This window comes from Seriola dumerili, unplaced genomic scaffold, assembly GCF_002260705.1.
Source record: "Seriola dumerili isolate Sdu_G_001 unplaced genomic scaffold, Sdu_1.0 BDQW01000449.1, whole genome shotgun sequence".
Taxonomy (NCBI): domain Eukaryota; kingdom Metazoa; phylum Chordata; class Actinopteri; order Carangiformes; family Carangidae; genus Seriola; species Seriola dumerili.
The window spans coordinates 3,737,255-3,751,877 of NW_019174704.1; the positions used below are offsets into that span (position 1 = coordinate 3,737,255).

Sequence of the window (14,623 nt, forward strand, 5' to 3'; positions counted from 1 at the left end):
AGAGAAAAAGAGATATCTTTCATTAATGGCAAAAGCAAGCTGATATGCATCACTGATTGGAAAAATGCCAGCCGAGGATGGATAACAGAGCGTGAAGAGGGATAAGAAGAAGGAAGGAAGAGACTGGCTGTATGGGATCAGGAGGAGGCAAACAAAAAGGTATAAAAAGGGAGAGGAAGAGGAATAAATCGAAGGCACTGCAATGGAGCCGTCAGCAATCTTAGCACATGATGATGGATGAAAAAAAAACAAAACAAAGATTTTAAAAAAAGGGACCATGAGCGAGAGGAAACAGCTGAGAACAAAAGACAGCAGTTTTTTCCAGCTCAGTGGGAGGCCGTGTTATTGGAGCAGCTTGCTCCTCAAAGCAAAACTAATGCCAGCAAAATAACGCTGACTCTTATATCTCAGGCCTCATACACTAACTGGAGAGGAAACAGATATTGAAGCGTCAAGATGAAATTGAGCTTTGTGCCTTCTTAGAGTTTTCCCTTGGCAAAACGGAAATGCAGTTCCATGCTGCCTGCATGCGCACCAGTTGTTGGCGCAAAATCTGATAGCAAAACTGCAAAATGTAGACCTGAGAGCTGTTCCATTTGGCTGTAGCAGAACTGAACATGGTGTAGTCTGTATAAAGCACAAGCAGCACACATCCAGGCGCACACATGCATACACACCCACTGTTGAAGTGGACCTACTACACAGCGTGTAGTGCTGCCACGCCAAGGAAATAGCTCCTGTTTCTTCAAAAACACATTGCCCCTGGGAAATAAGTGGATATTTTAGATTGTATTGTATTGTATATTGTAAAAAAAAAAAAAAAAAAAGGATCATTGGGTTATTCAGGGGATAGTTGATAAGCTGGGTGGTGGCTATGATGTGGGAGGATAGGGAAGTTGTAAAGTTCCGAACTCAATTATTTTATTAATGTTTTATGAGCATTTCCATGTTTAATACAGTGGTGGAAGAGGTTAGCAAATACACATTATGCAGAATGGGCTCTTGTAGAGGGATAATATTATATATACACAATATTGTTTGATTATTATTACTGGTGCATTGTAAAGCAGCACTTTAATCTCGTAGCTCGTTGAAGTGGAGCTCATCTGAAGCACATTTTACACAGATTTATATCTGTAAATGTAAAAAAGGAACACAAAAGTATAGCTCTCTCACAAATCTAGTGAAATAAAAAAGTGCAATAGTCATAAAATGTAATGTGTATGTTTGTACTGTAAATGAACAAACAATAAATAAACAAACAAACAAAACAAAAAGCAGCATTGTAAAAATGATCCTATGAGCCTGACTTGTTATTTGGAAGGACCCACTTTTGTTTTATGTTATGTGTTTTAAGATGTTTTTTGAATCAAGATCCCTGTAATGAGTGTAGGCCTATATGCTTTATTCTATATTATATGGAAGTTTACACAAAGTGTGTATACATACAACTAGAAACTGAGAAAGCAACTAAAGACTCAGTTGTATCCAAACACCTGGACAACCAGCAACAACTAAAATTATTTCTGCCACACAGACAATATTGTTTATATATTGATTTGATCATTTTAGTTGATTTTGAAGTTTAATTTTAGTTCTGTTTAATTAGACCGCATATTCTCACCGACAGATGTCAGCTTCATTTAGCACTGTTCACAACAGAAGTGTGTAATTAAGCCTGAAGATTGTATTCATCAGAGTCTCTAATTTGTTCTGCTTATTAACTGTTGCTTCCTGTCATTTTAAGTTTAAAATATTTGTCACCCTTCATCTCCCTTTCATAAAGCACAGGCCTATTCCCTATTAACCACTCTCCCTAAGATCTTTTATTTGTTTTCTAAGTTCACAGTCGATGTTCACATCATGCTGTCTGCACGACGTTTCATCCTGTCACAAGACAAATATGAAAATCTGTCTAAACACTCGCTCACATTTTGCCAAACTGTATCTTCAAGCAGACCTGTGGCAAATAGTGTTTTGGTTCTCAGAAATAGTTTAAATGAACATGCTGGTGCAATAAATGAGACATGAAACACACAACGGAAACAAACTGCAATAATCCGCCCTGATTTCATCAAATTCAGACTTGATACTGGAGGTTAAAATAAGGATTTCTGGAGGCTGAGTCATTCAGAACCATGAGTTCATGAGTATAACAAAAATGTGTGGGACAAGTAAATTACATCCTTACATTACATTAAAAAAAAAAAAAACTTCATAACAACTGTCAAACTGTAGAATAACTGCTTTGACCAAAAAAAGTGCAAATGCAAAGTACTCAACTGCAACGAAGTGTGTGAAAGTCAAGGTTAAAGCTGCATACATAAAGCGCAAACAAATGGCCCTGCAGAGACGAGACCTGGGTTGCGGACTGAGAGATAGATTAGACGATAACCCTGGAGCTGACAGCAGCAGCCGCGGGCCTCCTGTCCTCTGTCAGCACCCAGATGTCAGGAGATTAAAGGTACAGTCCCACCAGAAGGACGTAAAGTATTTCTCCTCTAATTGTCGAGAAGAGAGTGACACTCCTCTGCGGTACAACGCTATGTTACTGAAGCATTGTGAATATTTGACAGATGAAGTTCAAGCTCATGTGTGTAGACAAATATTTTCTCTGGATAAAGATCCAACAGCGCTGTCAGACTCTAAATCTCCCAAGTATCACTAACAAGGAAAGGCTCGGGACCAAAAGGAAAAGTTATGAAAGGATCAAGCCAGATCACAAAATAATGAGGGAAGTACCATATTTGAAGTTCTGGGATTGAATCAGAGGTTTGGCGGGGGGGACTCATGGAGAAAGGTGACTGTCTTTTAACCAGATGTTCTGGGTTCAAACCCCAGTGACAGCCCCAATCATTCCAGCTGAGGTGCTTCAGCTTTCTGCACAGTTTGTGCTCACAATCTGCGCAGAATAATCTCACTGAACAGTTTACCTCACCCAGATATCTGTGTCGAACAAGGGTGAATCAAAGGCACAGTCTTTCTTCCTGTGCAAATCTGCACCCGCCTTTTAGAAACAGAAACATTCTCACACCAACAAACTGTGTGAAGGTTACTGTTGAAAACAGGGCAGACTGTACAATCGCAGAGGCTTATGGCATAACATTTAATTTGAAACAACAACCAATGGCTTTCCATAATATAGAATAAATATAAATGGTTATTTTAAGCTCATATTTGGTGTTTTTCTTTTGCCACAGGCTGAGCTGCATTTCCGTTTGACCATGTGCAATTCACATAAGGTTACATTCCATTTTTTTTTTTAGATTATCAGGGAAACACACAAAAAACTACAGTTGTAACACTCATTCCCTGCAGATGTCACAAGTGTAAAACAGTCTGCATAAAATAGTGACAGCTTTTACTTTCTTTGCTTCTAAGTGCTGACGGTTTCATGTTTACATCAGCACATTTAAATTGCTGCCGCCGTCACTGTTCTTCACTACAGGCAATGAATGACCTGATGGAAATTAGTTCTTTTTTCCTTTCTGAATTTTGTGACTTCAGTCCAGTTCTATGAGCTGTGTGAAATCTAATGGAAGTCTAATGACTGATACCCAGACTGACTGGCTGACAGCAAGCTGCTGTTCAAGCAGATGAAAACACAACAAGCTGTCAAATATCTGCTCTCAGTATCTTTTGCATCAAACTACTCCCAACATCATAATTCTCACATTGAAATAACATTTACAGAGGTTATTTGCTTGTTTTGAAGGAGACCGCAGAGCATTCAACTGAATCAAAGTAGAAAAATAAATAAAAACTGAGAAATAATTTAAAAAAAAAAAGCTAAATGTCAACAGGAAGTAATCCTTTCGTAAGGAAAACACCAGACTGAGTGTTAGGTAGAAGCTATGGTGAAAAGCCTGTACATGCTGTGGAACTAAAATTGGCAGTGCAGACAGACACAAGGGGTTGCTCAGTAGGAGAGAGGATGAGGAACAGGAATTCTGTTGTGTAAATTATTAAAAAATAGACGACCAGCACTCGCTTTTCAGTGAATCGCAGATTAAGGGTTGCCTGTTTATCTAATGGTGAAGCACCTTTTTTCACATTGTCTGTGTTTGTGTCAGTCAGGACCATCAGTTAAGCTCATAAACAGCGATTAACATGGAGCTGGAAGAAATACGCTGGGACTTATCAGTTAATGAACAAGCCCATTGAGCCTATCCTCACTGTCACAGTTCTGCTGCTTCAGTAAGGCACTGCCATGTTAGTTTTTCTCTCCTCAGCCGCAGAGTGGCCATATCTAATTGGCCCATCTAATTTGCTGCTCTACTAGTGTGTGTGTGTGTGTGTGTGTGTGTGTGTGTGTGTGTATCTGTGTGCGCACATGCACCATAGAAACCATCTGTTCACAGTGAGCTAGCATGAGTCACAGACCAGATCTGAGCCATGGCATCTGGGGTATGGCATCCACTCTCCTCCCTCTGCCAGCCTCTCCGTGCTTCTCTTTCCGCTCGTTTTTCTTTCACATTCTCCGTTCCCTCTCTCCCCTCCGCTCATTTTGACTGAATTGAACTTTCATCACTGATTTCTGCCTTCAAACCCCCCCCCCCCCCCAGCTGTCAGCTCACTTCTCTCTGTCCTTCATTTGATTTTCACCATAATTTCATTAATGGCTAAAGAGAAGATGGATAGAGGTGATAACACTCTGTTTGTTTTGGCGATCGAGTTTCTATCGGGGAGTCCGCATGGCTCAAAGGCACAGGCTTCATCAGCTTCCTCCAGCTGGATTCTCCTTTCAACTATGTAATAGAGTCTGTCAATCACAGTGGAATTAACAAGGCATCCCCTATGTATCTTACATGCATGGATACTCTCCCTCCGACACACACACACACACACACACACACACACACACTGAAACCTTAGGGGATGTCAATGACGGGGATAAAGGGAAGATTGGGTTAATGGCTAATCAATGTTATATAGAGTAGCCTGTAGCCCCCCAGATGCTAGTCAAACACACATATACTCGAATGCATACTTATATGTAACAGGCGATAAGAATCAATCAAGGCCGTACCTTCTCAGCTCAATGTCACCTTGGTTCCCTTAGGGCGAGGGTGTTTAAGTGTTGGTGTGTTTCCATTTCATCTGCCTCCCAAAGGGTCGGTATTCTAACTCAACCTCTCGTAGCATCTAGCCATTTTGATTTCATTCAGTTATCAGTTTCTTAGATATAAAGTGCATCTCTGAAAGTTCAACCTCCACTCCAATACAGTGAATGGTTTGTGGTGTTGACAGCTTTGAAAATCAACAGAAACAAGCTGTCAACAGTTTGTCTTGTAAAAAAACCTTGACTGTGTGTTCTGTGGAATATCCGTGGAGTAACTGGGACGTTGGATCTGGAAAGAGATGTTGCTGCTGAATTTTTTAAAGGTGTCTTTTCAATTCTGTGAGCAGGAGAAATGAGATTCCGTCCAATTCCTTTTAACTGCTTTGAAAATCTGGGAAAATAAAACCAAATGGGTTTTGTGTGTGTGTGTGTGTGTGTGTGTGTGTGTGTGTGTGTGTGTGTGTGTGTGTGTGTGTGTGTGTGTGTGTGTGTGTGTGTGTGTGTGTGTGTGTGTGTTATTTGGGTGAACCAGTTCTGAAAATGAAAATGGACTGATGCCTGTGCAAATTATGGCATATTCTCTCAAGCCAAGTATATGCTTTCCTCTGCCTCTTCCCTCTCTTCTTTACTGACAAACAAGGAACATTTACACATATCCATGTATAACCCATTGATCAGAACAGGTTGATGAGCTACGACAGCGGGGAGTTTCAACTCTAGGGATCTTCCTCTAACCCACTTTACTAGAGCGCTGCAATCCTTTTCCTCCCCAGCGCTCTATTCCTTAATGATTTCTCCTGCTGGTATCATCCAGAGCCGTAATGGAGTCCGTTTTACTTGCTGATCAATGGGGGAAACAAGCGACTGAGGCTGGCCTTTCTTCTGTCTGTTACAGAAGGAGGTACTCGGTTGCCGCTGCTCCCCTGATATCCTTGAAGGATGTGTGAGAGCTCATCTGTCAGTCGGTCTGCTCTTTGATCCGAGTTGGAGTGCGGTGAGATGAGGCAAGGGGAAAATGAAGTGTTGCAAACAAGCCTCCTCTATTAGCATACCTATGTGCACACATGTGCAAATGGACATACATTCAACACAGCAAACAGGCCACAAAAAAAAAGAAGAAAAGTTATATTAAAAATGTTATTTGCCCATCACATCAATGATGTAATTTCACCATGTGGATCAGAGCAGGCGCCCTTTCTAGTTTGTGCAGCTTCTGCTGAGAAGGTCTCCTCTCTCACTCTCAGAGGAGGTGGTAGATGGGGAGGGGGAGGGGGAATCTATCAAATAGCGCACCTCTATCTCTGTACAGAACTAATGCAATTAATAAGATTAGTCACACCTGGAAAAACTACCAAATAACCACAATTCATATATATATGTAGGTATATTGCATATATCGTCTGTCTGTGTGGGTCATTTACTTCTGTCGCATAAAATTGGAAAAGACTTGGATAGTCTCATAGTCTTGCGTTGCTTCATTCCATGTGAGAGCATGGATGTAAATAAACAAAAAAATAAGATTTGTAGAAGGATTTGTGTAGTTTAGTGATTGTCCAAGTTATTTGTGTGTATGTAAGAGTGACAGAGACAGAGGTCCACAAAAGACAAGACATACTACAACTGTTTTTCCAATATCCCGTAGAAAGGTTAGACAAAAACACATCAGACGACCTTCCGGTTAAAGCTGAACATGTGCTCACACAGAGCAGGATCTACAGTCAAGCCCATTTTAGTCTGGAGGGTTCAAATAGAGCAGGGAGTTCAGACGCCTCACAGCTAAAGGTCACAAGCACCACACAGAGTCAAAAGTGGAAGTAAATGTTCCTGCTCTCCCATCCCGCCGCTCTTACTGTGTCACACGCAAACAAAAAAAAAAAAAAAAACACACACACGCACACACAGAAATGAACATCAAAGGCACCTTAATCTTTTGCCTCTCTTGTCAATCAGCCTTGACACCATTTTGGCCTCTCCGTGTTCTGAGCAGCAGCAGTTCAACAGCAGGGAGACGAACACTCTGCTGCAGGCAAGACTTTTAAAACGTCTACTCTTTGATGCTCTGCCGGCAGGTTTTCATTTGCTTTTTGTGAGTATGTGAGTGTGTGTGTGTGTTTGTTTACAAGTGTAATACGTATAAAATTGTCAAAATGCTTATGGAGTTTTGCGCTACAGATGATAAATTAAGTGGTGGCAGCTGCTTCAATAGACAATATGCTGACCAGCAAAAGATTAGTTCACTGTTTTATTGTATGTGCTTATCTTAAGGATTTAGTGGATGCACTCGTTACTGTCAGTAAATAGTCACATTAAGTCTGACGTATGGTGCTGAGATTGAACTTGTGATCTTTGGCCAGAATGAAGCAGCAGAGACTTCTCTCATGCTCGAATCTCATTTCATTGATTCATGTTGGTATTTGCAGAGTCATTTATTTGGAAAGCGCTTTACAAATGAAGCTGTTAGCCGCAGGAAAGGGAGTGGTAAATTCGATACTGTTGTTTATTTCACATTTGTCTCTGACAACAAACCAAAATATAGAGAGTAAAATCCAAATATATAGTTGCACAAGGGGCAGTTGGTGGCATCAAGCACCCAAGTGCCAAAGGAAACTGTGTTTTTCAGCTCATTACTTTTTTGCTATACACTAGTCATTCCCCCTGGGGGGGAGTATCACTTTGAGCGATTGCTGTACTGCTGTAACATTTTAGATGGACTGATGCCAGGAGGTAGGAGGTAGACTTTGCGATTGAGAAGAAAAAAATGTTTTTTTAGAAAATCCAAGTTGCTGGAAAATCCTTGTCACCATGTGAAACTGATGCAGTTCATGTGCAAGAATGTAGAGGAAAAAACAATAACTGAAAAATAAGAGAAAGAGTAAGAACATGAGAAACATGAGTAGAAGAGAGGTTTGCATCCTGCAATTGCTGTAATAAACAATTAATTTCATTATGTTCTAATCTGCTGATTAATTTCTCAATTACATGACCAGCTGTTTGCTCACAAAAAAATTGTCCATCACCATCCTCCAAAGCTCCACTTGGTAGTTTCACATTGCTTCCTCGCCAAAGCCCAGTTTAATATTATCAAAGACAAAGAAAACCAACAAATATTCAAATGTAAGAGGCTGGAACTGGCACTCTTGTTTTTTAAATGACTGACAACAAATTGAATATCAAAATAGTTGCTGAATAATTTTCTGCTGGTTGATTTAGCTATTGCACATACACATAACTACACAATGCAATTTCGAGCACTACTCAATGATTAAAGGAGCTATTTGTAAGTTTTGCTATTGCTACATGGCCAACGTTACCATTCACAGCTGTTTACTTACCAGTCTCATGGAAATGTTACAAGTTCAGCATCAAACTCGCCAATCCTATTCTCCAAGAATAAAGAGTCGCCAGAGGTGGAAAGCCTGTCTTGTCACTTTCCGATAGCGACTCACTGCAGCCTCTAATCTGCCCTGAAGATGTAGCGCTGCTCAGAGGACATATCCGTCTCATAACCTCTTGTTTTGTAAAGACAACAATGGCTGAAGCTCTTGTCAAGCCACAATGCACCCCACTCACTCTCGATGTTCAGCAGCAGAGAAAACTTACAAAAAGCCTCTTTAAGGCCTTTCTTCTATAATGTTTTTTACCAAACATGGAGAAATTAACTTGAGGAAACCACTGATGAAAAGAATTATAAACTCAATATCAATGCCGTTATGAAAATAAGCTTTTCAAAAAATGACAATCTCCACATTTATGCCACTTAGTTTCTTTTTTTTTTTTTTTAATAAACTGGTTCTGCTCTGAAGACCCGTGGGATTCCTCTTTTCCCTGCTTCACAGTAGCTGAAAATGTGCCTCCCCCACATTACCACACAGTTTATATTCACTTTCAACTAACTGAAGAGAGAAAAGAAGGATAGAAAAAAAAGAAGAATGAGCACAAAAGGGGGGTAACGAGGGAAAGGAGTGATGACATAACGGGGGGGGGGGGGGGGGGGACGTGCATGAGAGTGCAGGTGCGTACGTCATCTGTAACTGGGAGAGGAAGAGCAAGCATCCCTTTATGTAGGTCACATTAAAAACACATGCAGCTATCACAGATTCAGCCAACTAAACAACCAGCCTGACAAGCAGCGCTGAAATCTCGACTGTACGTGCGCTCCCAGCTCTCCACGACCGTGAAAATGAGAACTATCCCCACAGTTGAGTCAGTAAACTGTTATCTCTGCTACAGCTCTCGGAATCTGCGGCACAGACCTCGTTACCAGCCTCTTCAATTACTGATGAGTCTTGGGGAATGACATCATGTGCTCTGTTATTTTTACACAGGTTTAAGATTTAAAAAAAAAAAGAAAAAAGAAAAGAAAAAAAAAGTAGGTATAAGCTGAGCTGTCAAATGGTGACATTTCATGACTTAATGTGCCTTCCTGTCTTCTTGTGACATCACACCATCTTTGCACCATGTCACCACCCTTAACTCATGAAGTTTAAAAATCATCCTGGAGCAAATTAATTAGCAACAATGTCACAATGTTTTCACCTCCAGATAATGATAATCAACTAATATTAGTACCCCTGACTGAGTCAGTCATGTGTGACAAATGCACAAACAAATTAATGACTGACTTATATTGTATTCTTTATATAGTGACTTATATTGCACCCTCACGTGTTATCTAAAAAGTGCTTCATACACTGCAGCTCTTAATCACATGGAGCTTATGTATGAAAATACAGATTGAAAAATACATTTTAAGAGGGGTGGAGCTCAGGAAGAGAAAGCAAACTACAACATAATGAATGTGGGAGGGGGCTGTTTATGCAAACTATATTCATGAGGGGAACACATAGAAGAGGAAGGCAGTAAAAAACAGTATGGTAATTTTAATAGTGTGCTCGTGATGTAGTGATAAAGTATGTGTTTTTGAAAGAACCCTTTAAGTTAGCTGATACACATCAGTGCGTTGAAAGGTACAGTAGGAATCAGATCACTGGTGTCAACAGATGTGTCAACATGACCGGACTCACGGTGAGCTGTCCTGCAGGGGTCACTCTGCGTGCTGTCGGCAGAGTGAGCCGACGAGACGGAGGACACGCTGGAGCTCCTGACAAAGCCGAAGGCCGCCAGGCGGCCCGCGGGGAGGCGGCTGGAGCTGAAGCCTGGGGGACGCAGGCCCGACTGGCTGGCCTTGGGAAGCATAGACCTGGACGCCGCGGCCAGGGGCTGGGCTGCTGCTGACGCCGGAGCAGGAGCAGGAGCTGGAGCAGGAGCTGGAGCAGGAGCAGGAGCAGGAGCAGGAGCAGGAGCAGCAGCATGTTGGGTGAAAACCTGGTCATCTGTTAGAAATGCAGAAGATGAAGAATCACTTAGAATCTTTCTATTTTTTTGGTTCATTATTTGATAATATTTTGACAACAGAACTCTAAATGGGTTGACCTCGGTTGAACTGACAGACGACGGAAACAATGGCACTAGTCATTGTCTGAGTTTCATCTTATCTGGTAATGAGCTGCATTTATGCTCCTTTTGTTTGAGCTGCAGCATGTGTGTGCTGAACAGACAGTGCCACAAGTATGGGAAATAATATTACCTATGTGTGTGTGTGCCTGTGTGTGTGTGTATGTGTGTGTGTGTGTGTGTGTGCGTGCGTGTGTGTGTGTGTAACTATACTGTAAACTCATTAACCACCGCTCAAGATTAAGCATAGCTATAATGTTTATTTCCCCTGTGAATCATTCATCATGTGTTGACTAAGCTCTCAGTGGGCACCAGGAAGTTGTCTGTGTCATGTCTACAGCAAGCAAGTATAATAACCATATACACAACAACCTGCTAACAGCTGCTTTTGGCTCTGGCCATGCTTGCAGAGTGACTGGGCTGGTGGCCAGCAGTTCCTCTAATAACAGCACTGTTATGACATTTGATGTGACAACCGCGATTTAGGACATCGATCATATATTTTTCCAGTAGATACATTATGTTTCTAGTTTGCTTGCATTTATAGTTCATTACATTATCGGTAATTCCTTGTTATTACGGGTATTACAGCGATTCTGACTGCAGTCACCCAAACCCTCTAAAAGCCATGACCCTATCATGCGGGTTCCCAGACTTAAAACCAGAAGAGAAAGCTTAAAAATCAAAGTTGGATTAAAAGGGAGAAGAAAATGAAGAGGAGAGAAAACAGAGGGAGAGAGAAAGGGAGGATAAAAAAGTAATCATAGCTCCATAGTGGCAGCTTTTGTTACTGAGCAATTGGAAGAAATCCTCCCTCTTGGTAATCTATGATTTCCAACAGCAAAATAGATGAAACGTGCAGGCACGAACATTCAAGGGTGCACACACACACACACACACACACACACACACACACACACACACACACACACACACACACACACACACACACACACACACACACAGAGTGGGCAGTGGGCAAATCCCCAGGCCTTGGATAGAAGCCCCATTTTGGCTACCCCAGCCTGCAGTAAAGGGTCTAGATCCTGGGCAGAAGAAGAGCATTATCCCCTGCTGGCTGCAGAGATAAGGTAGGCAGCCCTCCTTTCCTCTTCATTTGCCACAGCTGTGGGCTGTAGTGCGCGCAGACAGTTGGTAGGGAGAGACAAAATGGGACAATAAGACGGAGAAAAGTCTCCAGTGTAAGTCCCCTCCAGTATCATCGGTGCCACCGTTCACACTTATCACCTCTCTTTCCTCCTTCCTCAATATCTGCCTGTGTATCATGCGGTTGGTCTGTTTATTAGATTTGGAGCTCTCTCCTCTTGAGTGAGAAGGTCAGGATCATTAAAGATAAATGTCCTCATTCTCACCCCCCCCCCCTCCCCCCACCCCCACCCCCACCAAAATCCATTCATGCCCTCTGAGAGACGAGGGAAGTGAGCCTGACTGAGAAATATCCACTTTAGCCTAGATATTACGGACCAAGGCTCCGGCTAAATGAAAACACACATTATTCATAACAACCGAAAAGAAAACAGGAAAGAGATAAAAATTTATGAGATAACTTTGACTGTCCTTCACTCACTCTGTATTTTCTCTCTTGATTCTTTAAACCTGTAATAACTTTTTTTTTTCCAACTTCTCTCTTACATTTTTCCCTTATTCCACAAATTCCTGCCTGCAAAATACATTTTACCTGATAAAGTAGCTCTCAAAAGTACAAAAATAGGACTGAAATTTATGCGTAAGTGTGAACTTGGGGAATGCACTATAAATCATAAAAGCCTTTGTGTTTTTCCCGGGCTTACTGCTTCTCCCTTCAGCCATATGAAAGATTTGAATAAAACCACTTTACTTTGCCCTTAGGTCTGAAACACTACCCTCAGTTTCTCAACAACCCCTTCGAGAAGAAAAAACACATTCATCCACCGGCTTTCACTGAAAGAAAGCGCACCCTAAGTTGAGATGAATTATGTAAATATGGCTCAGAAAAGTCAATGGGACAGGCAGCCGGGATAAGCATTATAATGACCAACCGGTTTTAATTACAGCCCAAGGTGAGCTGCGACAAACCTGCATGGATGTCCTCCACAAAGCGTTAAATTGCATATTATTAAATGTGATACTCGAGTGCATCGCAATCTCTGCGGCACTACTGGAGCAAAGCACAGGGCTTCACTGTTGTGGGGAAGGGAAGATGAGTACCTCAACATTGCAGAAGTTACTCCAACACAAACGTCCTGTCGTATAAGTGGATGATCCTCACTTTCATAACAATAGTTTTGGTTTAAAACCGACACATTAATTATGAGAGGAGTTGCAGTAATTTGACGGCTATACAATAGCTATGCGGTATAATTACTATAATGTGCAAGTGTAAGATGGAGAGATTTCCTTTCACAAAAGGCTGATACAGTTGTAATTCACAGTGATGAAGAGAACAAAGGAAAAATAAAGTGCTTTTTGTTAAAGGTAACAGTTCAGATTTCTCCAGGACATGAATGAAAAAAAACAAACAAACAACAAAAATCAACAGGAAATCCCTCAGTTACACAGCCTATATACACAAGGACAGACACTGATACACACAATGCTGACCAATGCCACATATAAACAGTGCATTTGAACTGGTGTTTATCAATGCAGTGTGTGTAGGGCAGGGTACAGCGGGGATGGGAGATGATTCGAGCACGAAGATACTGACGTTACTTAAGTGTTAATTGCTTTGCACTTCAAAGCCTGTAGTTCCCAGAGGGCCAAGCAGCACTGAGACACCATACATATGTATTAATAGGGATTATGATAAGGAAGCCTGGCACATCATAACACTATGCTGATCAGTTCTGTATGTGCAGTTTTGGGTTGTATGTGTACGTGCGTATCTGTGAGCGTACGTACTGTATGCACATGTGTGGCTCTCTCTGAATTTTTTGCGTGTTGTCCGGGTTATCGCGCTCGGGGAGAGAGCAGATCAAATATGGATGGAAGTGATAAATGCCACAGGCCCCCCAGCTGAGTGTGGGGTGATGAACAAATTTCATACTTCAATATTCCAGCGGTAATGCAAATCTGACTTCAGCAGTCAGAGGTGGTATCTGAATCATCTGAATTAGACATTCGCTGTGTGCAAAGAGGAAGTGTGAGCAAGCTTTTATTTATTTATTTTATTTTGTAGATGGCAGCCTTTTGGAGCACAGGAAGTCCCCTCAGAGTATTTCCTAAAGCCCTCCAATCACATCACAGCCAAAATTAATCTCAGAGAATGCATTTTAATGAAGCTGCCTTCATCTCAGGCCAATTTGAGGGGGAAACAGTCCCACAACTACTCGTTGCTGCAAAGGAGAAAAAAAAAAAAGATAAGGTGGCTCTCTAGTGTCTCAAATTTTGGGTTTCTGAAATAAAGAGAGAGACTGTCTCCAGCTGGCATTCTAGCTGTTTTCAGTGCGGAGCCATAAACCTGCTCAAAAACTGGCTGTGAGGGGAGTGTTTTATTCACCTGTGTTATCTTTCTGACTGGTCGCTGGGCTGACAGGCTGGACAGGCTGGCTGAAGACCAGCGTTGACCTCTGACCCTGACAGGGTCCTCTGCCCTTGGCTGAGCCCGTAGCCGTCCTGGTGACAGCTCCCAGGCCCAGACGCAGACCTCTGCCAGAGCGCAGGAGGCTGCCGCTCCCTCCAGCCTGAGCAGCCGCCCGATGCTGCAGCGCGTCCTCAGGAGAACTCCCTTTAAAACCGGCAGATCTTCCCACCTAGAAATCAAAATCATTACATTGACCAAAAACACCCCTCAATAATTGTCTTACAGCATCTCTGGAGTTCTTAAGCAAGCATACTTTTGTACAGTTACATTATATTTTCTGATTAAAGTAAAAGAAATACAGTATTTCAAGAAAAGGCTCATATGAATATGTGGATCATGATAATACTGTGAGCATGCTTACTTTTGTTACTTTTTTGATACATGCATGTGTTTTACTATAATTTGTGAAACAGATATTGTGTGTCGTACTGTGTAAAGTCTTTGTTTTCTTATTGGAATTTCCTGCTGGCACTCACTTACTTGTGTTTGCTGATCAAAGTTTCGCTGCCAAGACATGTTTGCTT

At 41.7% G+C, this 14,623-nt stretch overlaps 1 protein-coding gene across 2 annotated transcripts in view; it reads right to left on the reverse strand.

The window, feature by feature from the left end:
* The window catches only part of LOC111234307 (microtubule-associated tumor suppressor candidate 2-like), a 43,557-nt gene that overhangs the window by 15,227 nt on the left and 13,707 nt on the right, over positions 1–14,623 (reverse strand). For both annotated transcript variants that reach the window (XM_022762314.1, XM_022762313.1), the window contains exons 3-4: positions 14,016–14,268; positions 10,087–10,395 (exon numbers count right to left, since the gene is read on the reverse strand). In XM_022762314.1, coding sequence (XP_022618035.1) covers positions 10,087–10,395; positions 14,016–14,268 — 562 coding nt within the window. The remainder of the gene's footprint in view (positions 1–10,086; positions 10,396–14,015; positions 14,269–14,623) is intronic.